This window comes from Pipistrellus hanaki, assembly GCF_964339955.1.
Source record: "Pipistrellus hanaki genome assembly, chromosome: 2".
In the NCBI taxonomy this organism is placed as follows: Eukaryota; Metazoa; Chordata; class Mammalia; order Chiroptera; family Vespertilionidae; genus Pipistrellus; species Pipistrellus hanaki.
Window position 1 is genome coordinate 136,996,460 of NC_140504.1, and position 25,101 is coordinate 137,021,560.

General features: G+C 41.0%; 1 protein-coding gene across 4 annotated transcripts in view; it reads left to right on the forward strand.

The window, feature by feature from the left end:
• LOC311616677 (guanylate-binding protein 1-like) overlaps nucleotides 1–25,101 on the forward strand; it is an 87,885-nt gene that overhangs the window by 2,381 nt on the left and 60,403 nt on the right. Inside the window, exons 2-11 of one of the 4 annotated variants that reach the window (XM_084872349.1) lie at nucleotides 117–335; nucleotides 845–972; nucleotides 9,621–9,730; nucleotides 9,995–10,191; nucleotides 10,555–10,797; nucleotides 12,337–12,617; nucleotides 13,387–13,599; nucleotides 14,362–14,464; nucleotides 14,746–14,927; nucleotides 18,279–21,873. In XM_084872349.1, coding sequence (XP_084728475.1) covers nucleotides 146–335; nucleotides 845–972; nucleotides 9,621–9,730; nucleotides 9,995–10,191; nucleotides 10,555–10,797; nucleotides 12,337–12,617; nucleotides 13,387–13,599; nucleotides 14,362–14,464; nucleotides 14,746–14,927; nucleotides 18,279–18,371 — 1,740 coding nt within the window. In that variant the 5' untranslated portion in view covers nucleotides 117–145 and the 3' untranslated portion in view covers nucleotides 18,372–21,873. Of the gene's footprint in view, nucleotides 1–116; nucleotides 336–844; nucleotides 973–9,620; nucleotides 9,731–9,994; nucleotides 10,192–10,554; nucleotides 10,798–12,336; nucleotides 12,618–13,386; nucleotides 13,600–14,361; nucleotides 14,465–14,745; nucleotides 14,928–18,258; nucleotides 21,874–25,101 lie in introns of those variants that run through there. The other 3 variants (XM_084872351.1, XM_084872348.1, XM_084872350.1) reach the window with 3 other exon arrangements.

A 25,101-nucleotide genomic window follows, 5' to 3' on the forward strand; every position in this document is an offset into this window, starting at 1 on the left:
TAATAATGCTTTCTTTAGAAACTTGGGCCATATTGGGTAGTAGAATGTCCCCAGATGCAGAAAGCAAAATGACTTTCTCTGCTTAGAAGCTGGAAATTCTAATCCATCCCATCTAGTCCCTTGCAGACAAGGTCTCACCCTGGACATGGCCTCAGAGATCCTCATGCCAGGCCCAGTGTGCCTCATTGAGAACATCGAAGGGAAACTGGTAGTTAATCAGGAAGCTTTGAAGATCCTGTCTGCCTTCACCCAGCCCCTTGTTGTGGTGGCTATTGTGGGCCTCTACCGCACAGGCAAATCCTATCTGATGAACAAGCTAGTTGGAAGGAATGAAGGTGAGTGACACCAACTAAGTCGTTCTTTTCACCCACACGCTCAGCATGAGCACAGGGATATGAGGAGAGAAAGTGAGAGATGGGCAGGAATATTGAAAGGTAATGTTTGGGCCATAGCTAGCTAATTACTTTCTGGGAGGTAAAGGACGGAGGTCTGTTTTTTTGAAATATCATCTCTTTTCCTTTTACTTAATAGCTCCTTGGAAAAAGCAAAATGTTTCCCAGTCATAAAGAGGAAGACATCAATAAAACAAACATATATAAAATTATACACTATTAAAATTTTAGGAGTATAATATTCATGTTTTTGAAAAAAAAAATCATCAAGTTTTCAAGCTTTGGTACCTGATACTCTTATTTTCCCATCTCTCTATTGCAGTTCAGATCAATATTGGTTCTTCTTTGCTCCATCTCCACATCTTGTTCTCCTTAAGCCCTAGCTTATTTGTCAAGAACACCTCTTATTGTCAGATTGCTCATCTATTGCAACCTCTCCACTTGCCCTGCAGGCTTCTCTGTTGGATCCTCGGTGCAGTCTCACACCAAGGGAATCTGGATGTGGTGTGTGCCTCACCCTGCAGATCCAAACCATACCCTGGTTCTGCTTGACACCGAGGGACTGGGAGATGTAGAGAAGGTAAGGAACAAGGATTCCTTTTGATCAACCTTCTCATCTCTGAACATTCTTTACAGAGAATATTTTTGTACTTCCACTTGAACAGAGTATATCTTTATTTCCCTTTCCATATTTAATAGACAAAGTTTGAAAACCTGAAGTGAGAAAAATATTTCTAAGCCAAAGTCATGATGGAGAGACTCCACTAATGTGGGGCTAGGTCATTAACCAAAATGCAGAAAGATGTTGTAAATAAAATCATTGTCCCAAGTCTGATCCTACAGAGAATAATGATTAGTACCCAGCTCTGGCTCAGAGTTCAAATTGGGGCTCTGGCAGCTGTAGCTCTCTGACTTCTCAAGAGTAAATCTCCTTAAATCTTTGATTTTCCTTTGATCTTACCTATCTTATCATGTAAACATACTTGAGCTTTTCCCACCTCTTTGCTGGTGTTTATTTAACAACCAGCCTCCTGGGGGTGGGGAGTTGAAAAAGACTTGCCTTGTAATACTTGCCAATAATCTAAATGCCCCATCATAGCTGAGTCCAAGCTTCCAAAGTGAAGTCAGGAAACCCAGGGTTTGGAATTTAATAGTCAGCTTCTGTGGGCTGGTGTAAGCTGGCTCTAGCACATAACTGATCTTTCCCTTGAATTTCCCTGTTGTTTAGTTTTTGTTTTGCTTTTGATTTACTATGAATTCTTCATAGTAGGGTCAACCTCAATTTGTGCTTTAGTTTCCTCATAGGTAACATGGAGATAGTTATAAATCTATCCTATAGTGTGGTGGGTGCTTCTCCTTCTTCCGTGTCCCGCACTGAAGGGGAGAAGGACAAGTTCCTGAGTGAAGGAGCTGGGGATTGAGAAAAAAGAAAGAGACAAGAGACAGAAATAGGTTCAAGCTGGGTGCCTGGGTGGAGGCTGTCACTTTGATGAAGGGACAGCCACCCCCACCACAGACAACACAGCACATTTATTAAGGGGAGATTAGAGGTCAAAAGGAGTTTCTATTCATTGAGACCTGGGTAAGTTCCTTTTTTTTGTACAAGGATGAGATTTAGCATATAAAGACCTGGGTAAGTCAAGGTCCTATTTGTTCCTCATTCCAAGCACATGGATGAAGAAAAGAAATCTGTACTGATTACAGTCTCCGACATTCTGGGAGGCTGTTTCCGGAGTTGGCCATGCCAGTCACCTGGGACTTAGCTGACATTAATTTAAAGGTCATGCATGTGCATTTCCAAGGGGGCCTCATACACTAAGCTTTGTTTTGAGTACTAGATAAGATTAAGTAGACTGCCTTGTGTATAATAAGTACTCAGACCACACTATCCCAGACAAGTGCTTGATTTCAACATTGCCTGGAAGCTGGCCCAGAGGGTGTCTGTGGGAGGGTCACGCATCAGAACTGCAGACCTCACCAGGGTCTGAGCAGATCACCCAGCAGTAAATCTGAGGGTCAGATTATTTTCTGAAAGAACTTTCAGCAGAGAGCAGGTTGGGGGCCAGACAGAGTGCCCTGGGAAAGAGGTGCAATCCTCTCCCCCTCCCACAAAAAGGAGGAGCCCCTTCCCCCACTTGTGGGATGGCTCATGGCTGGAAATCTACCCACGGGACTGGACATCTGGCCCCGTGGAAGCCTTGGGAGACATTTCTCCCAGCAAGAGCCAGCTATGCTGAAAGATTAGAGAGCCAAGCCAGGCTGTTTTTGTTTCTGTGTTTGTTTTTATCCCCTCCTGCTTGAGGTGGTGATAAGCAGGTGCTAGTGACCCAGGCAGAGCTGAGGCATTAGGAGAAAAAATGCCTGCCTATCCCTTCAGCAAGCTAAGAGCATGGTGCCCCAACACCAGTGTGTTTAAATCATCCTCACCAGGACCCCTCCTCACAGAGTCCAGATCCATGGGGGAGGGAAAGCAGTCCTGAAGCTGACTCAGTCCCTGGGCTAGGGAGGCCTTGCCCATGGATTACTTGGGGATCTGCCCTGCAGGGCTTGAGTCAGGTTGCCCAAGGTCAGGCAGGGACAGCAACTCATCAGAGAACAACCAGGGAGCAGAGGCCACATACCATGTGGTCAGATCCAACAACATTGGAACATTGGAGTAAAATCCAGCAAGCTCCACAAACAGCAAATGCAAAAGTTTTTTTGTTTGGGGGGATTTGGTTTTCCTTTCTCTTCTCTCTCTCTCTCTTATCTCTCTCTCTCTCTCTCTCTCTCTCTCTCTCTCTCTCTCTCTCTCTTATATTCTCTTATTGCTATCTTTCATTTCAGTCTATTTGTTTTCTATTTCTCTTTAATTTTATAACATTTTTAATTTAATTTTTTTCCTTTCTCTTTTCTTTCCCAGTTTTTTTTTTTTATATTCTATATTTTTATTGTATTTTATTATTACTTTTTAGGTTATTATTTTATTCATTTTTCCTATCTTTTATTTTTATAGTTATCCTGTTATATCATAAATCAGTGAGCTAGATACAAGATGCCTTAACAAGCCAATTAATTAGGAATCATCTTTATTACATCCCTTTCAGAGCAGAATATCTCTGTCAAATTCTGAACAAACAAAACAAGAAGCATTCTCTTTTTATATCTTTTCAGTTCTTTGTGAATGTTACTTTTGCAGATAACTTGTAATCTTGAGTATATATCTATAAAACAACTTATAACCTTGAGTACATATCATATCTAACAAACACCTGGCATGAGAATATTATCAGTATCAGTGTATCAGTTCCTTATGTTAGATGGGTAGCTTGCAAGGTCATACAGTTAAGTTTATCTTTTCTATTATTAAAGCTTAAAAAAAGTTATTTTATAGAATAAGAAACTGTCCAAAAATGACAGAGTTTACAGAACAAAGGACTATTTAACAATAGATGAGAATTTCAAACAGCAGTTTTAAACATCAGTTTTTCCAAAAGAGGGATTATTATGCTTCATTACCCATTGGTTTTATGTATAAGAGTCAAATCATTGATTCTTGTTTTATTTCTGGGAGGGAGTTATAGTGACCCCTGAGGACTATAAGCTTGGTGGAATTAATTTTCTGTTGAATAAAGTTAGTAAACCAGTTTATAAGACAGGATCCCAGACTGAGGGCCAGGAGTACATGCAAGAGGGTCTCAGCTTTAGTGGGTCTGATGAAGAATCCTGGATTTTCTATTCTGCCGGTGCAGCCTTAAGCCCAATGTGATGAAGCCACATTGGGATCCCATCGACCTTGACCTTGCCATGGGTATGGTCAAGTTGATGGTGTGTGGTCCTCTTTAGGTAGGAATTAGTCTTTGTGTGGTAAATTTCTTAATCCCAGAGTCACCAGAGTGGAAGGGATGAACTGGATCAGAAATTGGTATAGGCAGTACATCTCAGGCGTGCTTCTGGACTGCTCCTTGGGTGAACTATAAACCTATAAAAACTTGAGTAAAGATTGGTTAAGGATTTTAGCTTTTCTAGATTGGGATATTGTACTTATCTTTTAGAAGCTCTGCAAGCTTAGCATGGCTCCATGTAAGCTGGTGTGGTGGATAGGTCAGGGTCTGGAAGAGTCACTAGAATCTGCAGAGGCCCACTAGTTTTAGGGCAGCCCCCCAGGCTGTTTCATCCACATTTTAGTTCCCTCTTGCTTTGGGGGAGTCCCCTTTCTGGTGTCCCTTACAGTGGACCAATGACAAGCCCCCAAATGTTACACTCAGACTTCATGATCCCCAAGGGAGCCGAGTCCGATGCAATAAACAAAAGAGCCTCTTCCATGCTAGCATGGGCTCTGTCCCTCTCACGCTGACAGCATGGCGGAAGAGAGCTGAACTTCGACAGGTCAAGGGGTTTTATAAGGGTGGTGATGTCACTGCTTTGGCTGACCCTGATTGGTTGGGTGAGGGCTAGGGTCCAGTTACACAAAATGGAGGATAGCTCCACCCTGCTCGGCCCTGCCCCACAATACAAAATGGAGTCAGGATTTAGCCTTGCCCTGCCCTGCCCTTTCACTACTACCTTAGGTGCCAAATGGCTTCCAGTAGTGCCAGAATCTCTTCCTTATTTTTGATGTCCTTCCCAGCTGAAGTCAAAAGTCTCCATTCCTTATAAATAGCACTGTGTACATAATCTGTTGCAAATGCATATCTGCTATCAGAATAAATTGTTACTGATTTGTCTCTTGCCCACTGGAGAACCTGAATAAAGGCAATTAAGTCAGCCTTCTGTGCTGATGTTCCATGGTTGAGTGCCTGAGACCAGATGGTTTGGTCTAAGCCCCTTATCTATATACATAGAGGTGGAAAGACTTAGTTACATTTGGTAGTGCCAGTTGGCCCATCGTCCTTGTTCTGCTCATGTCTGCCTTACTGCCTGATATATCCCAGCAAGGATTCTGGCCCTGAATTCTTTCAGGGAAAATGGATGTCTATTGGGCTCCTCTGGCTACTTCCAAGCTGAAGAAAGATAGAGTTTTCTTTCAGAGCCAAGAGATCCTTGCTGTCTGTCATAGGGACAATGAGGTCTGGGCCCAGAAGGAGGTGGGCTTGTGACCTGGCAGAGACAAACTGTATTATAAAAATTAATATTATTGAGCAATTAGAATAGCAACAGTTATGACAAATGGTCTGGTGGAAGGGAAAGAAAACATTTCAGCTCTAATTACTTTTATGAAATAGAATTTTTATCTTTAAAATTACCCTTATGTATTTTAAAAGAGCTAAATAAAGACCAATTTATCTATTGCATTCAATTTGGCCTGATTGTTTGCACAAATATAATAAGAATGGTAACTGAAAATTTTTGCCAGAATTTCATGATTGAATCTTAATGTGCACCATAGGGCAGGGAAGCCAAGTCATCCAGTTGCCCTCAGGCCTGCCTGCAGTATCTGCTAAGTTAGGTGAATTCCTCTCCTGCAGTGACTCTACCAGGGCCCATTCCCTAGGCTTCTAGGCCCATCTCAGTAGCCCTCCTACTCTTCGTGGCCTAGAGTGTGTGGGGATCCCACAAAGACACAGAGGTGCCCTAATTGATCCCCTTAATAAGATAATAAATGTTGACTTCGATTACCATATATAACGATGACAAAAGTCTGAGAAATGTAGGTTGGTGAAGACAATTTGAGTCAAATATACAACTCTTTACAGAATTCTTTCACTGCTGCTAAGAGAGAATGGAAACATTCTGTGACTATAGAGAAGCCCGCCTTTCTTGGTGAGTGCAGCAAGTCTTGTGTTCCTTACATGTGGAGGGATCTTCCTGAAGGAGCTGAGCACTGTGTACAGCATGTGGAGGAGGAGGCATGCAGCCCAAGAATGCACCACTGGTCTCAGGGATCCTCAGGTGGAGGCGGAGGCTGGCGGCACAGCTGGCAGCTGGAGAGGCCTTAGTGGAGAGGACCCAGGTCCACCCCTGAGGAGGGGGCCATCCAGGCAGGTTTGGAACAGCAGCTCGTGAAGTGGAGATTTTCACGGCCTTTTCCGGGGACCTGAGGGTCTTTAGCGTCTCCACCGTCTCCTCTTCTTGTCTGGAGCATTTGGATCTCTCTCCCTTCAGTTTGTGAACCAGGGATGTAATTTCCTGTTTCAGCGCCCAGTAGGTCTTGGTCACCTTTCTGCAAGTGTCGGCAAAGCTGGGTATATTTAATGACTCTTTCTCATGCCTGGCATTGTCTAAGGGTGACTCTATTCCCCGGCACTTCTCTTTAGCAGCATTCAACTTAATGAGTTGGCATTTCTCCTCCATCTGTCCGGCCAGTGCCTTTGCCAGGTGCACTTCACATCTTATGTAAGGTTGACCCTGAACAGACAGAACAAATCTGATAATAACTATGAGACCCACCAAGAAGCGATGGCAGGTGGACATGCCAATATCTCCCATTGGAGGACATGGACAGGGAGGCATGGACCCTGGCCATTGGGCAGCAGCCCCACGCCCTCCTCACCCCACTTCCCAAGAATGGGCTCTGAGCCAGCTCTATGGAGGACCACAGCGCCTCCATAGACCATCAATACAGGGCTGCCACATGATCATGGAGCCTCCAGGCACAACAGAATCAATGACACCCCAACATCCCACCTAGAAATAGACAGCAAGGGCTACCTTCATTGGTCATCAGTGATATGGTTGAGATAGGGAAAGATTTGTAAAAACATATGCCAAATGTCCAATGACATTCAGTAGTCAATAGCATGTATGTTTTTGTATCAGTATAAATTAAAGTATAGTGAAAATAGCATAAAAAATTATCAGTGCTAATGACAGAACTATTCTATTCAAAGTTACATGTTTCTCACAATCATTTTTGTTTGTTCATTTAACATTGTAGGTCAGGGGCTTATTTTTATTTTTATTTTTTTAAATCAATCTTTGTTGTTCATATTATATTATTACAAAGGTTCCTCATTTCTTCCCCCCTCCACCAGGTTCCCACCTCACCGTCTGCCCCCTCCTCACCCCCCATTGTCTTCATCCATAGGTGCACAGTTTATGTTCAGTCTCTTCCTGCATCCACCACTCTCCCTTTCCCTGAGAACTATCAGTCCACTCCCCTCCCGTATCTCCGACTCTACTACAATCAACAGCTAATATTGTTCATCAGGTTTTTCAATCTCCTTTTTTTGTTGTTGTTGCTGTTTTTTGTTTTTTTTCAATTAATAAACTTTTACACTTCTAAGAATAAATTTTAAAATCTAATAATTTTAAACCTTGTTTTTTCTGCCCTGGGAATTGAGAAGCAAACTTGTTTACATGTAAACTTGCCCTTAGGCTATCAAAAGGGGTATCGATTCAAATGTAAATGAACACATTGTTTAAAGATAGCTGCTGGTTGGAATTGGATTACCTGTTCTGGGTGGGAAGGACTTGTCCTCCCCTTTCTCCATTAAAATTAAGGTGTTAGCTTTAAAACCTCTTTTTGGCAAGAGACCTTAAACTTTCAGAACTTTAAATTTTTCAGGTAGTAAATCAGTTACTTAGCATTTTCTCAAATCAATAATACCTCCACATGCCCAAGATACACTTCACACAAAAGACATTTCCAAATAGATCAACCAACCTCATCCAGACCCCACACAAGGCAGTCACGGATCAACACCCCAGCGCTATAATAACTCAACACATCCAGATCTAAGCCTTCATAACTTGATTTAGCAGACCCTCAAGTTCCCCCAAAAGTTTCCAGCCATATCTGAGAGGCAGCCCTGGGGCATGGGCAGGCGAGGAGCGAGCAGTTCCAGGCCTGGCCTCTGTTGCTCTGGTTTGTTCCACAACCAGCTGCTCCGGGTCTGACCACTGCCGCTCCCGACCTGGCTGCTCTGGGCCTGGTTTCTCCTGACCCGGCTGCTCTGGGCCCGGCTGCTCCGGGCCTGGTCGCTCTAGGCCTGGCTGCTGCTGCTCAGGGCCTGGCTGCTCCTGACCTGGCCGCTCCGGGCCTGGCCGCTCCTGACCTGGCTGCTCCCGGCTTGGTTGCTGCTACTCTAGGCCTGGCTGCTCCCGACCCGGCTGCTCTGGGCCCGGCCCCTCCGGGCCTGGCCACTCCTGGCCTGGCTGCTCCGGGCTGGGCCACCCTGGGCTTGTCCGCCTCCCCCCCAGGGCTGGCTGCCACTGCCCCGAGTCTGGCTGCTCCGGGCCTGGCTGCTGCTGCTCTGGTTTTGGCTGCTGCTGCTCTGGGGCCTGGCCGCTGCTGCTCTGGGCCTGGCTGCCACTGCCTTGGGCCTGGCCACTCTGGGCCTGGCCGCGGCAGCTCCAACATTTTTTTTTTTTTTTAAATGCTTTTATGTTGCAATGTTGGCTGCTGAGTTGAGTTCTGTCTTAGTCTTCTATTTTTCAAGATCTTCTTTGTATTCTGTCTTAAGTAATTTTACTATCTTTTGCTATAACTTGATTTCTTCACATTGAAAACTTCTTCGGTTTCTTCCTCCTCGTCCTGGAAGCTCAGCAGGCTGGCCTGCAGCGCCCCTTTGTTCTCCTCAGCCTCCTGTGTGGCTTCAGCCTGTTGCCGGGGTCAGCGCAGCACAGGAAGCTGCCCCCGGCCTCGGCTCCGTGGCATGTGATCAGCGGTCGAGGGCCCAGCGGTCAAAGCTGCCCCCGGCAGCGGCTCCTGCTCCTCATCGCATTCCTCCCAGTCTAGAACTTTTTTTCTCCTTCCACTAGGGGAGTCTAGCATCAGAGTCAACTGACTGTCCTCTGCGAGCAATGTGCGCGACTCCGGGGGCTCTGCTTTTCGCCACTCCCCTGGGATTTCGCCTCGCAGCCCTGTCTCCCTCTGTTTGAGCCTGGGTCCCCAGGGTCGGGCCTAGAACTGGGGCTCAGCACTGCCGATTCTGGGGTTCAGCCAGTCCAGGGCTTTTATTTTCTTCCTGCTAGGGAACGCCAGGCAGGCACCCAGCCTTCCCCTCCTCTCTGGCTCTGTCCTCTCTGCTTGCGCGTGCAGCATGTCTCTGTACCTTAGGCTTTTTCAGATCCTCTGATTTTCCTTCTGGTTTTCTCTTTCCTTCTTGTTGTAGAATTTTCAATCAGTCGACTACCTGGGCAATGTCCATTTTATATTTTAGTTGTATTCCATTGAAATTGTTGTGTGGGGCTGCGGTTAGGTGTCTACCTGAGCAGCCATCTTGGATCCTCCCAGCGGGCTTATTCTTAATGATTTCTCATCTGGGAATGCCACAAGACATGACTTACATTTGTTTTGACTTCTAGGGTGACCAGAACAATGATACTCAGATCTTTGCACTGGCAATACTATTGAGTAGTACCTTTGTTTACAACACCATCAATGTAATTGACCAGAGGGCTATCGATTTATTATAGTATCCTTTTATGATCCAGGATGGTACCAAAGCCAGAGAAAACTCTTCTATGCACCAGCTGTGTTTATGAACCTTTTGAATCAAACACAAACATAAAAACATGATAAACATTAAAAGTACAAGAAAAACAGCCCTTATACTTAGTGATGTTATGAAGAATTGGTTACAACCAAAAGAGAACATAATGGTTTAGGGATGTAAGGATTTCAATATGGGCTTAGATGAAATCCTATTTCCAACCAGTTTTCCTTAATTATATCTCAGTTATGTAATAGAACTGTCAAATCATCTCAGCACAGTATCTCCACCTGATCTTGATGGGGTTGAAGATGCAGCTGATGCTGTGAGCTTCAGTCCAGACTTAGTGTGGACTCTGAGAGATTTCTACCTGTCCCTGGAGGCAGATGGGAAACACATCACAGCAGATGACTACCTGGAGAACTCGTTGAAGCTGAAAGAAGGTAAAAGGGACTTCAATTTTGGAAAGGGAGAGAAAAGTAACATGAGGATATCTCTGTATGTAAATGGTTCCATTTATAGTTTCCTATATTTAATCACTTGGTTAAACTGCCAAGCAATAATGAACACTACTAATTTAAAGTGAACTATTAGATTCAATATGAGATACTATTACTCACTGTTCTTGGAGCAAATTATTTTCTTTCTTCCTTTTCATGATGGGTTACCTTTTAACTTTTTTTTTTTTTTTTAAGAGTTTTTGGAGATGTGTTGAAATAGATAACATCAGGAAAATTTATTCATGGGAAATACATTAAAATGAATGCTAGTTCTATACTAAATAAATCCCATTTTTCCTTCCCCAGACACTGATGAAAATCATCAAATTTTCAATTTGCCCCGTCGTTGTATACAGACGTTCTTTGCAAGAAAGAAATGCTTTGTCTTTGACTCGCCCATTCACCGGAAGAAGCTTGCCCAACTTTCAACACTGCATAACGATGAACTGGATCCTGAATTTGTGCAACAAGTGGAAGATTTCTGTTCCTATATCCTTCACCATTCCAAGACAAAAACTCTTTCAGGAGGCATCAAGGTCAATGGACCTCGTGAGTATCTTCCTTAGGATTTTCCTTCAACTCAACATAGAGACTGGGGCTTTCAAAAGTTTCTCCTTTCACTGTCAATGCTGAAAATCCTTCATCGGTTACGACTAAGAAAATTATATGAATCACATGATTCATATAGGTATCCAAAACATTCTTACTGATTTTTTTTAGTAATGCCTCTGAAATAGTATAAAATAGAAATATCATTTGAAGAAAAGGTCAAGTTAAAGAGTTCTATTCATAAGTGGTTCATTCTTGGACTAGACTAACCACATGAGTTGGCAACTTTTGTTCCATGAATATAGTGGATTAAGCACAAGATAATATACAGGTTCTCTGTAAAAAATGAAACTTACTTGATATAAACATTAAACAAACAGAGGCTCAAGTTGTCTAGAGCTTTAAAAGAATCTAAGCAAATATCTTGGACCAGACTTTTTTCTAAAGACACCATGCCTCAGAACTCTATGAATTATTGCTATACTCTTGAGCAATGATTTTCAACCCCTTGTGTGCCTCAATAATTCTTTTTTAAAAATATATTTTATTGATTTTTTTACAGAGGGGGAGATAGTTAGAGAGTTAGAAACACTGATGAGAGAGAAACATCAATTAGTTGCCTCCTGCACACCCCCTACTGGGGATGTGCTCGCAACCAAGGTACATACCCTTGACTGGAATCGAACCTGGGATCCTTGAGTCTGCAGGCCAATGCTCTATCCACAGAGCGAAACTGGATAGGGCTCAATAATTTTTAAAACATGCAATACCTGATTGTTTAGTCAAGGACACTGACTTCTTTTCCTTCAGAAAGTCAAATAAAAATATGACAACAGTTAATACAACAATATCTAGCTGGTATGAATGATTCTAAATTATACCTATTTTTTTTTGTCACATCAACAATAAAAAAAACAAATATATTTTGGTGTGCAGCAGAATTTTAGTAATAGTTTATGTGTGTCATGAGATGAAAAATGTTGAAAATCACTGTTCTAGAAGGATGGTGAATGCAAAGAAAAGTATAAAAGGGATAAGTAAAGGGGAGCCAGTCTAATTTGCTCACTTTGTGTTTTTTTCAGCTAATACGCATACCAGCTTTACATACTGAAGTGGCAGAGAAAAGGGAATTCTGAAGGAAAATGAATCCTGAGGAAGAGGGAAAGAAAGGAAAGAATAAAGAGGCAAACAAGGCCTATAGCAGTCTAATAAAATGAATAGGCATAATTTTAACCATTTCCTCATTTCTCAATAGAAAAAGGGTGGCATGAGGATGATTACATAGATATTGATATTTCTCCTTTGAACACTTTCTTTTCCTAAAGAAAGATCTGGCTTCTTAGTCACACAATTTTCAAACAAACAAACAAACAAACAAACAAACAAAAACAACCACGAATTTGAGCCACTTTAACTCAATGCAGAATACTGAAAAAGCTCGGGAATGCATTGCTAAATTAGCATTCTCAGAACTATCCAATTTTAGAGCATGCCCTCTTTTTTCTACAAATAATGCAAGTATCTCTTTCCTGTCTAAAGGTCTAGAAAGCCTGGTGCTGACCTATGTCCATGCCATCAGCAGTGGGAATCTGCCCTCCATGGAGAATACAGTCTTGGCCTTGGCCCAAATCAAGAACTCTACTGCAGTACAAAAGGCCATTGCCCACTATGACCAGCAGATGGGCCAGAAGGTGCAGCTGCCCACGGAAAACCTCCAGGAGCTGCTGGACCTGCACAGGACCATTCAGAAGGAAGCCATCGAAGTCTTCATCAAGAATTCCTTCAAGGATGTGGACCAAACGTTCCAGAAGGAATTAGAGGTAATTAGTATTCTTTGCTCTAGCTTCTGGGGCTTATACATGTAATACAAGTATTGCTATGAAATGCAAAATGGGAACTTAAGAAAAGCAATTCTTACTAGACTGGGAAACAATTACTCTTCCTTATTTGACTCTCACTTTTATTCTGAAAAGAAACAAACAACATGAAACTACTCTGAATTGTATGGATTTTAATACTTTAACACACACACACACACACACACAACTCACCATGTTATATAAACCCATAGACTAATTTTTTAAAGTTAATCTTATTCTTTAAAAATTGCATTTATAAAGTATTAATTAACTTTCTTTTTATATTAATCAAGTACACATTGCCAAATGGTTCTACTAAAATATCACGTCTCCAGGTTTAATAGCATTCACTCATAACATTCTAACCAATTATTTCACTGTGCCTTCTTGTTGGGAATCCAAGACACAGGAAAATGCAGAAAGAAGGAGTGGTTGTAAATGAGTAGGTTGTAAACAAAATTAGGGCGTAATGAGGGTAGGTATTTGTAGTCTGAAGATCACATCTAAAGCAGAAATATTAAGAGAAATGGGTTTCAGGAGAGTTGGAACACAAAACTAAAGTCATTTTTCTATACCATAACATCCTTGGATCTTTCCTAGGCTTGGTAGAAAGGATATAGTCTTGCTGTTGTTCTCTAGTTTCTAGAAAATCAATACTCTCTCAGAGAATCATTTATAGAAATACTGAAGTATTGCTAACATCTTTTCCGTGGCCTTTGCCCCTTTGAAGACCCTGCTGAAAGGAAAACAAGATGACTTTCGTAAGCAGAACTTGGAGGCATCATCAGATCGTTGCTCAGCTTTACTTCAAGATATCTTTGGTCCTCTGGAAGAATATGTGAAGCAGGGGGTTTATTTAAGGCCTGGAGGGCACCGCCTCTTCATTCAGAAGAGAGAGGAGCTGAAGGCAAAGTACTATCAGGAGCCTAGGAAAGGAATACAGGTATTCCTCGTTTCATACATTAATTGTGGGAAATTGTTGGGGGTTTGGAGTGGGGAAGGGCTTCTTTCCAAATCCAGGGAAGACATGAAGAAAGTATGTATACTCTAATGTAGCCGAAGAATTAAATTAAACTACCACCATAATCACCGGAATTGTGATTATGCTGCAACTATCATCATTCATGGCAACAAAGGGACTTTTTTGGTTACATGGGGCAGAATTGCAGTGATAGAAATGTGCAGGAAAAAACAGTAATTCATTGGCTTACATGAAACATTTAAATTTAGTTGCAACTACAGCTACATTCAGGATTTTAAACAATGGCATCAATTTTCCCCTACCTTTTTTTCTTTCCAAGTCCCACTTAGTTTTCTGTTCTCTTTTCCTACGGGCTTCATTCTCAGGTATGGCAGCAAAGAGGACACCAACATCTCCAAGTATAACTAGTTCTTTTGCCCTCAATCTCAGAGGAGAGAGAACATTTTCCCCAGCATCCATATCAGTCTGTAAAACATCCATATTGAGCATTTTCTCACCTATACCAAATTATTTTGTACCAAGTGTGCTGGGGGTGCTCTGCTTAGCCAGCTCAGAGTTTGTGCCCACTCTTATGACTGAAGAGGCTTGATTGACAGTTTCACTGAGTGCAGGCTGAGCAGTTCTGAGGAGGAAAAGATTCTGGGAAGAAAAGGCAGTAAAAAGGTTTACAACATGCCCAATCACCATTTCCTACTTTTAACTGCATGGTTTTGGGGTTCCTAGGCGGAAGAAGCTCTGCAAAACTATTTACAGTCCAAGGAGTCCATGAGTGATGGCATTCTATATGCAGACCTGGTTTTCACTGCGAAGGAAAAGGAGAGGAAAGGTGAGAGGAAAATGGAAGAAATGCAAGATAGAACTTTCTGTACATTTTCAATTTATTTGGCCTGGTTTACCTGGGGTCATTAAACTAGAGCAAGAACGGCAAAGATGACTTTTAGCTCTTCAAGTTTTATCCAAGTAGGGTGCCTACTGTCATCTGAAAAGGCAAAATGGCCCCAGGCAGTTTTCTCTCTGAAGCAGTAATAAGAAATAAGCAATAAGAGCAGGAGACAGAAGGAAGGACACTTTAATCCTAGAGGAATTTGTCATTTTCTTCTTTCTCAGAAGCTTATTTAAAAGCAGAGGCTGCAAAGGCTGACACACGAATGTTGGAGGAGTTTAAAAGGCACAACCAGCAAATGATGGAGGAGAGGGAGAGACAGCATCAGGAGCACCTGAGGCAATTGGAGATAAACAGAAAGCAACAGCTGGAAGAGCAACAGATGGCTATGGAACGTCAGCTCCAGGTACTCACCCGTTATTTCATCTCATCATTTTAATCATACCTCCCTCTCTGAATTAATTAGAGCATGAAACAGTGACAGAGAGGGAGAGACAGCATAACTTTATGGCTCAGGGAAAGGGCTCTGGAGTTAAACAGCCTGTTAAAAATCCCAGTTCCACATCTTACTAAATAAATGGCTTGGGCAAGTTATCTGTTCCTTAGTTTCCACTTGTGGAAAAAGGTGACAGTATTAACATTTCTTTTATAGGGTAATTTAATAATAAGTGAGTAAATATTTGTGTTTAGATTAGTGCTGAGCACAGAATAAGCATTATGCTTTGTTAAATAAGGATATTTCCAACTCACAGTAGTTAGTCTTTTTTGTTAAGTGGTTAATTGCTATAAACAATCTTTTCCTTTGGCCATAGATTATTTTGTTAAATTGATTTAATATTATGTCCCTGTTTTTGCCTTAGTTGTCACTGGTGCTGAGGCTTTTAACTTGCAGTTTGTTTCATCCAAGATCATTACCATCACTAGAGGCCTGGTGCACAAAATTCGTGCACAGAGGAGAGGGATGGTGTGTGTGTGTGTGTGTGTGTGTGTGTGTGTGTGTATGTGTGTGTGTGTGTGTGTCTCAGCTGCAGCCTCTCCTATTTGAGACCCCTCGAGGGACATCCAACTGCCCTCTCACAATCCAGGACTGCTGGCTCCCAACTGCTTGCCTGCCTGCCTTCCTGATTGCCCCTAACCACTTCTGTCTGCCAGCCTGATCACCCTAACCACTCCCATGCTAGCCTGATTGATGTCTAACTGCTCCCCTGCCAGCCGGTTTGCCCCCAACTTCCTTCCTCTGTCAGCCGGGTCATCCCTAACTGACCTCACCTGCAATGTTGATCACCTTCAACTACCCTCCCTTGCAGACCTGGTCCCTCCAAACTGCCTTCCCCAGCTAGCCATCTTGTGGTGGCCATCTTGTGTCCACATGAGGGCAGGATCTTTGACCACAAGGGGGCAGCCATCTTGTGTGTTGGAGTGATGGTCAATGTGAATATTACTCTTTTATTAGATAGGATAGAGGCCTGGTGCATGGGTGAGGGCCAGCTGGTTTGCCCTGAAGGATGTCCTGGATCAGAGAGGGGTTCCCTTGGGGCATGGGGTGGCTTGGGTGAGGGGCCTGTGGTGGTTTGCAGGCCATCCATGACCCCTGGTGACCCAAGCGGAGGCCCTGGTATCTGGAATTTTTTTATTTACCTTCTACAATTGAAACTTTGTAGCCTGGAGCGGAGCCAGCTTGCTCTGTGGTGGCAGCCATTTCTGTTTGGATTTGTTTACCTTCTATTTTAAAACTTTGTAGCCTTGAGTGGAGGCCTGGGCCTGCCAGGGTGTGTGGACAGCTTGGCTTCCTCTGTTGCTGGGGAAACCCAAGCCTCCCTCCTGATAGCCATCTTGATTGGGTTAATTTGCATGCTCACTCTGATTGGTTGGTAGATGTGGCTAATGGGCGTGGCTTGTGGGTGTAGCGGAGTGATGGTTAATTTGCACATTTCTCTTTTATTAGGTAAGATAACTCAATAAGCAGTAGTTCCTACTTACTAAGTACTGTACAAAGTACTTTAAGTGCATTCTCTCATCTAATCTGTTCATTATGAAGCAGAACCATTATGTCCCCATTTTTCTCATTAAAAACATTAGGTTCCAAAGAGATAACAAAATGTCATTATCACATATCCTAGAAAGTTATTCAAACTGCCTTCCCAGAGAATGAGAACTGCAGTATTTTTATTTCTGCAAACCTAGTATGAATTCTTATGTGAACACTTCCACCAGGGTGACCAGTCTACCTTAGGTCTTAGTTTTCCAGAAGCTCCAAGACATTTTTGTGAATACAGATCTATAGACTAGGGCAGCGTTTTTCAACCGCTGTTCCGCGGCACACTAGTGTGCCACGAGATGTTGCCTGGTGTGCCGTAGGTGCAGACAAGACAAGAATTTTATAATTTTTCACTATTTTGTTTACTTAATATTTCATAATAAAGTAATTATAAAATACTTTCTTTGTGTTTATTTGATTCCTATTCAAGAGAATTACTTTATATATAGTCAATATAGGCACAGAGTTAAATTTTTTATCATTTTCTAATGGTGGTGTGCCTCGTGATTTTTTTCATGAAACAAGTGTGCCTTTGCCCAAAAAAGGTTGAAAAACACTGCACTAGGGCATGATGGTCAACCTGGGATTCTTTTTTTTTTTTTTTTTTTTTAATATATTTTATTGATTTTTCACAGAGAGGAAGGGAGAGGGATAGAGAGTTAGAAACATCAATGAGAGAGAATCATCGATCAGCTGCCTCTTGCACACCCCCTACTGAGGATGTGCCCGCAACCAAGGTATATGCCCTTGACCGGAATCAAACCCAGGACCTTTCAGTCCGCAGGCCGACACTCTATCCATTGAGCCAAACAGGTGCTGGCTCAACCTGGGATTCTTGTTCTCCTCAGTCTTTCATCCACTCTGCCCTATAACTGTGGAGACTGGAAACAAATTCCCTGATCTAAGGCCCAGATGCATCACCTGATTGGGATTGTCACTTAGATACCCAGTTGTTGTATTAGCCTTTCTTCAAAGAATTAGATCTGATATTCCTCTGTGTAGAAATAAAAACTGAAGTTAAGATGTGACTCAGATTGCTCAAAGAGGAAGGGGGAAGGGACCACACGATGCAATTCTTGAAATACCAACCCTTCAGGAATTGAGAGATGGTGATGTTTCTGGAGTTAGAGAAAGAGATATGGGTGAATTATTTAGGTAGGAAACTAAACATGAGAGGTAAAATGGGCATGAATAAAAAGGAGAATTTAAGGACTGTCCTGTTTACTGATGGCTTAAAATAACTGAGGCTATGCCCTAGGCTCAGTGGCTAGAGCATTGTCCTGCAGACTCAAGGGTCCTAGGTTCAATTCTTGTTAAGGGAACATGCCAGGTTGTGGGCTAGATTCCTAGTAGAGGGCATGCTGGAGGCAGCTGATCAATGCTTTTCATCATTGTTGTTTCTATCTCTCAATCCCTTACCCTCCCTTTCTGAAATCCATAAAAAATATGGATTTCAGATCATCCTAACCACTCCCATGCTAGCCTGATTGATGTCTAACTGCTCCCCTGCCAGTCTGTTTGCCCCCAACTTCCCTCCTCTGTCAGCCTGGTCATCCCTAACTGACCTCACCTGCAGTGTTGATCGCCTTCAACTACCAAAGTTCTTAAAAAATAAGTGAGGATAGTCAATGATTTTGGCTTATCTTCCCCACCCCGCACTCCCAGTGATGTGGACATTACTTTTTGTTAATCTCTTTAGTTTTATTTCTCACTCTTTAGGAAGAGGCAGAAAAGCAGTTGAAGAGACAACAATCTGAAATGAGAAGCCTTCTGAATGAGTTTCTGGAAAAACGATCGCAAGCAAAATCTTGAAATGATGACTGTACCTTACTCTAAAGCTAAACATCTGAACTTCTTTTTATGTTCACTTTTCACTGAAGATAGAAAGAAATAAGAAAGTATAAAATGTGGGAGAATTACCACTTAAATAAAAGTTATAATAATGATATCAAACTTTTGTATTGTTATAAAGTTATGATTCTCATAATTGGTAAAATGTGCATTTCAATAGTTTCAGTGATGATTACTTCCTTGAAAAGATTATGAATTGTATAACAGAGGGCATTTGATCACTGCATTTATATGGTAGAGGTAATGGGCTGGTTCTCTCAGGGGAAACTTCCTCTTCTACTTCAATGCCATCTCTCTAATTTTCTCGGGGGGGGGGGGTGTGCAAGTGACCAGGGGAGGGGGGATGATTCACAATAGGCTCAGTCAAATGGGACTTAATCAACTGCTTAAGTTAGAAAGAACTTCCAGTATGGAAATTGTGTCATAGGCCAAAGAGCTAAAGAAGCTTTTCCTTTTCATTATCCTCATCAAGAGCTAAAGAAGCTTTTCCTTTTCATTATCCTCATCAAGAGTATAACTTAAACAGGACTCTTTATATCAAAACAGTTTATACTGAATTAAGTAATTGTGTGCTATGGCTTTATAAACCCTTAGAGCCTATAAATAAATGGTTTAAGAAATGCTAGGTAAAATGTGTCAAAATATTTGATGGGGCTCATTTTTTTAATGCTTGCTTTTAATGCTAAAGTTAAACAATCTTAATTCTTTGCAATCATGTATGAAAACCTACTGATTTTTATTAATATTTGTGACTTATATCTACACTAATAAAAGAGAAAGATGCAAATGACCTTACCTTCACTACACCCACCAATCAGGAGTGAGTATGCAAATTAACCCAACAAAGATAGCAGGTTAAATTGCATACACAGGTGCCCAGGAGGGTGGGGGTGGGGCAAGAGCTTGCATCATCACCATGGCAAAAACATAGGCCTTTCGCAGCACAGCTCCAGCTGCTCTGGACTCTGGGCAGCATGGGAGGGTGTAAAAGTGACGCCAGGCCAGAGGAAAGGCTGTACCAGCAGCCAGGGTAAGGAAGGCCCATTCTGCATGAATCTTCGTACATCAGGTATCAAGTACATATAAATTTGTATATATTTTTAAACATAAAAAAGCATAAAAAGTTTTAAATAACTCTACCACTTTGCTTTCCCAATTGTGAAAAGTCTATGGAGGCCTCCTGAATTTCTCTAAGGAAATTAACAATTACTTTAAAGACTGAAAATTGTGATTGGCGATGAAAAGTGGATTTATTTTGAGAATCCCAAATGCATAAAATCATAGGCTGATCCAGGTCAACCATCAACATTGACTGCAAGACCTAATCACTTCAAAAAGAAGACAGTGCTCTGTGCTTGGTGGGATCAGGAAAGTGCGGTGCATTATGAGCTTCTAAAAACAGGTGAAACCGTTAATACTGATTGCTACCAACAACAAATAATCAATTTGAATCACAGGGATCAGCCTAAACCAGCAGTCAAACATCCGGCGAGGGGTCCCAGATTGGAGAGGGTGCATGCTGGGCTGAGGGGAACGAATTTCATGCACTGTTCCACTAGTATTTTCATAATAGGACTGGACAACACAATTTTCTGTTACATCCTAAACTTTCTGTGCCTTTCTCCATAGAGTTTACACTATGCTCATTTGAAAACAGAGGTAGCTTTTGTAATTAATGACCCTGATCAGAAAGCATAATAAAATTTTTCTTATCCCCGAGAAGAAATGGTTACAGCTAGAAGAGGCACATGAATTAAATTCCCAAGGTGTCAAGGAGCCTGGAGCTCTAGCTTTTTGGGTGTTTATCTTACAAAAAAGATGAAGCCCAGATAGTGAGTTGTAAAGCTGACAGTAGTTTTATTTAGTCCCTGGAGAGTTTTATTTATATTCAGAAGTTTAGAAAAAGGACACTGGCTCATTGTTTCCAAAGAAACATTACATTACATTATATACAATTCACAGTAAGATTCAGTTGTTTCTGGAATTGTTTTACGGGTTGCCTGAAATAAACAATAGACTTTATTGGCCAGAAGAAGCAGCTGATTTCTCGGTATTAACCCCATTTCAAAGCAGCCCTGCCTTACTTCCACTTTCAGACTCATATTAACAGGATATGAAGTTTGAAATTTTGTCCTGAAATAGACAACAGAATTTTACTTTTATGAAGTAAATGGGGATAAACTATAGACCTTATCGTTGACAAAATATTAATCGGACTAAGTTGAGGATGGTAAGAAGAGAGACAGGAAGAATGGGTGCACCCATGCCCAATTTTTTTTCCTTCAGATTAGAGTTTACAATAGCCCTGAACTCTGTCCACACACTGACTGGTTATTTTAGGATCTGAGACTATTTTCCTAGAAGTGTGGGTGATTTTGGACTAGGCTTTAAATTTTCCAGTTATTTTCACAAAGGTCTCCAAATACCACCAACTGACCATGGCATGGAAGAAGAGGCATGCAGGGCATACTCTTTTACTTTTCTTTGTATTGGGGAGAACCCATTTATAATTATAGGCCCAACTGCCCTATTTATTAAAGACATCTCTCAGAAATTAAATCTTTTAAAATATATGTGTTATATGAGAACAGAAAATTGCTTAAGATCAAATGCATACAGTAGCTGAAATATCACAAAATGAGAAAAACCTTGATTAGATAAAATATTAACATTTGGAATTATCAGTTTTGTTAACTTAAGCCATTTTGCTAGGTGTACCCTATAATATCAGAATGATGTTAATTAGCATTTATTTTGTAATTTATATTAGCCCTTTTCTAATGTTTATGGCCATTTGAATATTGTCTTTTTGAAGTGCCAAAATCCTCACCCATCTTTTTCTACTGAGTATTCTGTCTTTGTAGAACTTATTTATATATTCTCTATATGGGTCATTTGTTATTTATATGTAGCTTCTTACATATGTGGCTTGCCCTTTTCCCTGTATTAATGGTGTCTTTTGATAAAATATCTTAATTTTAATATAGTCAAATTTGTCACTTTACAATTGTGTTTAGTACATTTTGTCCTACAAATCTTTCCCTGCCTTCAAATATTTGAAAATATGTTTCCATATTATTTTCTAAAGGATTTTATATTTAATTCTACAATCCTTCTGGAATTGTGTTTATGTATGTATAAGGTAAGAGTCATTTTCTTGTGGGTTTTTTTTTCCTGTGGATATCTGATTGGCCCAGGGCCATTTATTTAAAAGATCATCATTTCTGCCTATAACAATTTTGAGTGAACCCTGGCTGGCACTCCAGCTCCTGGATTTGTGAATGATGCTGGATAATATTTTAAAGGGGGCACCAACATAGATTTAGCATTACAATTTGTTTAGTTCATACTTAACTTTTGTTTCCACTGATTCCAATCCTCCCATTTAGGAATTTACTGGTATTTGTAACTCTTTCTTCAATTAAATAGTATATTCCATTGAAAATAAAGATAATTTTATTCATATTTATACTATGTTGAAATTTACTTGTACCTATATTCCCAGATGGAAACTCAGCGATGGAGAATAGAATGAAGAACAGATAAAGGAATAAATGTTTATAAAATATACATTTACAAAAACATTCACTGTTTAAAGCAATAATAATATTGTTCATTGAGTTTAAAATATCTAGAGAATTAAAAAGCAAGATAATGAGCCGAAACCGGTTTGGCTCAGTGGATAGAGCATTGGCCTGTGGACTAGAGGGTCATGGGTTCGATTCCGGTCGGGGGCATGTGCCAATAGGGTGTGTGCAAGAGGCAGCTGATCGATGATTCTATCATTGATGTTTCTAACTCTTTATCCCTCTCTCTTCCTCTATGTAAAAAAAATCAATAAAATATATATTTAAAAAAAAATCAAGATAATGAAACCAATTAAGTTGAGTAGAGGTTAAAATACGATCAAAGTATCTAAGATTTCTGCATTCTCTCAGAGGGGTATAAACATACCGAGTAATTTTGATGAGTCCAAATTGTGAACAATGTAATGCCCAAATATAAAACACATAAGAACATATTATATTTAAATACAAAATTACATTAAATACACTATTGTAAATTTGCATAATCCAATATGGTGCCCACTAGCCATATTTGGCTGTTGAAGACTTGCAATAAGACTAGTCATGTTGAAATGTTCTGTAAGTGTGCAATATGCATCAGATTTCCCAGGCTTAGTAAAACAAAGTATAAATTGTCTCATTAATAGCTTTTTTTGTATTGAATATATGCTGAAATAATATCCTGGAATTTACTGGGTTAAATACAATACATTGTTAGAATATATTTCACTAGTTTCTTTTTATTCTCTTAATGTGGTCACTTAAAATTTTAAATTACATATGTGTCTTATAATACATTTTTACTGGACAGAGCTGGTCAAAATGCTGCAGAAAATACCAGCATTGTTTGAGTGGATTAAAAGTTAAAACCAAATTCTATGGTGCAGTAAAATAAAGGAATAGAAAAAGATATATCACATAACTATCAACCAAAAGAAAGCTGGAGTTGCTATATTAATATCAGAAAAAATAAACTTTAAGGCCAATAGGATTAGTGGAGATAAGAAAAGTAATTTCATAATGATAGATGCTTCAATTTGCCTAAAATATATCAAGTATTTAAATTTGTGTTACATTTAAATTTAAATAGATGCTTACACCCCATAATAAGGCTACAAATTTATATATGGCAGAAATTGAGAAACAGAGGAGAAATCACAATCAAAGCTAGAGATTTTAAAATTGTCTCAGTAATTGTTAGAAAAGGCTAACAAAAATATAAAGCTAAAAAATTATGAGCAACATTATTAACAAAACTGGCCTAATGAATATCCATAGAACACTGGATTTTACAGGATATATTCTTTTTATTATTATTAATACTAGAGGCCAAGGGCATGAAATTCATGGATAGCAACGTATGTATCCCTCAGCCCAGCCTGAACCCTCTCCAATCTGGGATCCCTCTCACAATCCAGGACTGCTGGCTCCCAACTGCTCACCTCCCTGCCTGCCTGATTGCCCCTAACTGCTCCTGCCTGCCAGCCTGATCACCCCCAAACCACTTCCCTTCCAGCCTGATAAATGCCTAACTGTTCCCCTGCTGGCCCGAGTGCCCGTAACTGCCCTCTTCTGCTGGCCTGGTCAACCCCAACTGCCCTCCCTTGATGGCCTGGTAACCCCTAACTGCCTTCCTCTGCAGGACTAGTACCCCACAACTGCCCTCCCCTGCAGGCCTGGTTGCCCCCAACTATCTTCCCTTGCAGGCCTGGTCCCTCCCAACTGCCCTCCCCTGCTGGCCTGGTCTCCCCTAACTGCCCTTCTCTGCTGGCCTGATAACCCATAACTGCTCTCCCCTGCAGGCCATCTTGTGGCAGCCTTCTTGTGTCCACACAGAGGCAGCCATCTTTGACCACTTGGTGGAAGCCATCTTGTGTGTTGAAGTGACAATCAATTTGCATATTACTCTTTTATTAGATAGGATTTTTCAAATTCTAAATCATTATTGTAAAAAGTATTGCATATTTTCCCTCTTTTCCCCATTGACCTCTCCTGGCCCACCCTGCCCTCCACCCCAGGTCTTCACCAACCTATTGTCTGTGTCCATGGGTTATGCACATATGCATGAGTTCATTGGTTGATCCCTTTTCCCACCACCGACTCACCCTCCCATGCTCCCTCTGAGACTTGACAATCTGTTCGATGCATCTATGTCTCTGGGTCTGTTTTTGTTCATCAGTTTATGTTGTTCATTAGATCTCACGTATGAGTGAGATACTTATCTTTCTCAGATTGGTTTAGTTCAATTAGCATAATGCTCTTCAGGTCCATTTGCTGAGAGAACCAATTCCAGCATGTAATAATTACAAGGGTTCCGTCAAAAGGTTGATGAGACTTGGGGGGCTCAACAAGTGTGAGCCACATATGTAGTTTACCTGTTGAAAATGGCACTTCCCCCAAACCTGAATAGGATTGTTAACTGCCAGACAGCTCAGGGCATTTTACTGCCTCCTGTTGGCTAAACACCTGAACAGCTGTAAGCTATTCCCCAAACTGGCAATGCTTCTGTATATCTTTTGATAACTTACCCTTTGAAGTATATATTTCCACCTTGCCTTGGCACAAATTGTGTGATAATAAAAGCACAGGGTCCTAGACAAAGAAGAGTCTTTTGCTCCCTTTAGCTGAAGCTCCTCTGACTCCCAATGCCTTTCAAAATTATCTTTCATCTCTGGACTCTTTAATCATCTATGTGCAGCCCCTTCTTTCAGAATGCAGAACCCTTAGTAAGGCTGGGATAAGAACCCCGACATCCATCCATGCTGTTGCAAATGATAAGAGTTCTTTCTTTTTTACAGCTACATAATATTCTATTGTACATATGTACCACAGTTTTTTAATCCACTCATCTGTGGATGGGCACTTAGCTGTTCCCAAATCTTAGCTGTTTTCTCTGACCAGGTAAAATAATGTTAGAAATCAGGCATTTAGAAAAACCTACCATAAATATAAAATTTAAGAAATATGTTTCTAAATAGCTCAAATAGAAATTACTATAGAAATAAAAAAATCTTTTGAACTAAATTAAAATAAAAATACATTTGAGCCCTACCTGGTTTGGCTCAATCAATAGAGTGTCTGCCTGCGGACTAATTCTAGTCAAGGGCACATGCAGAGGTCGTTAG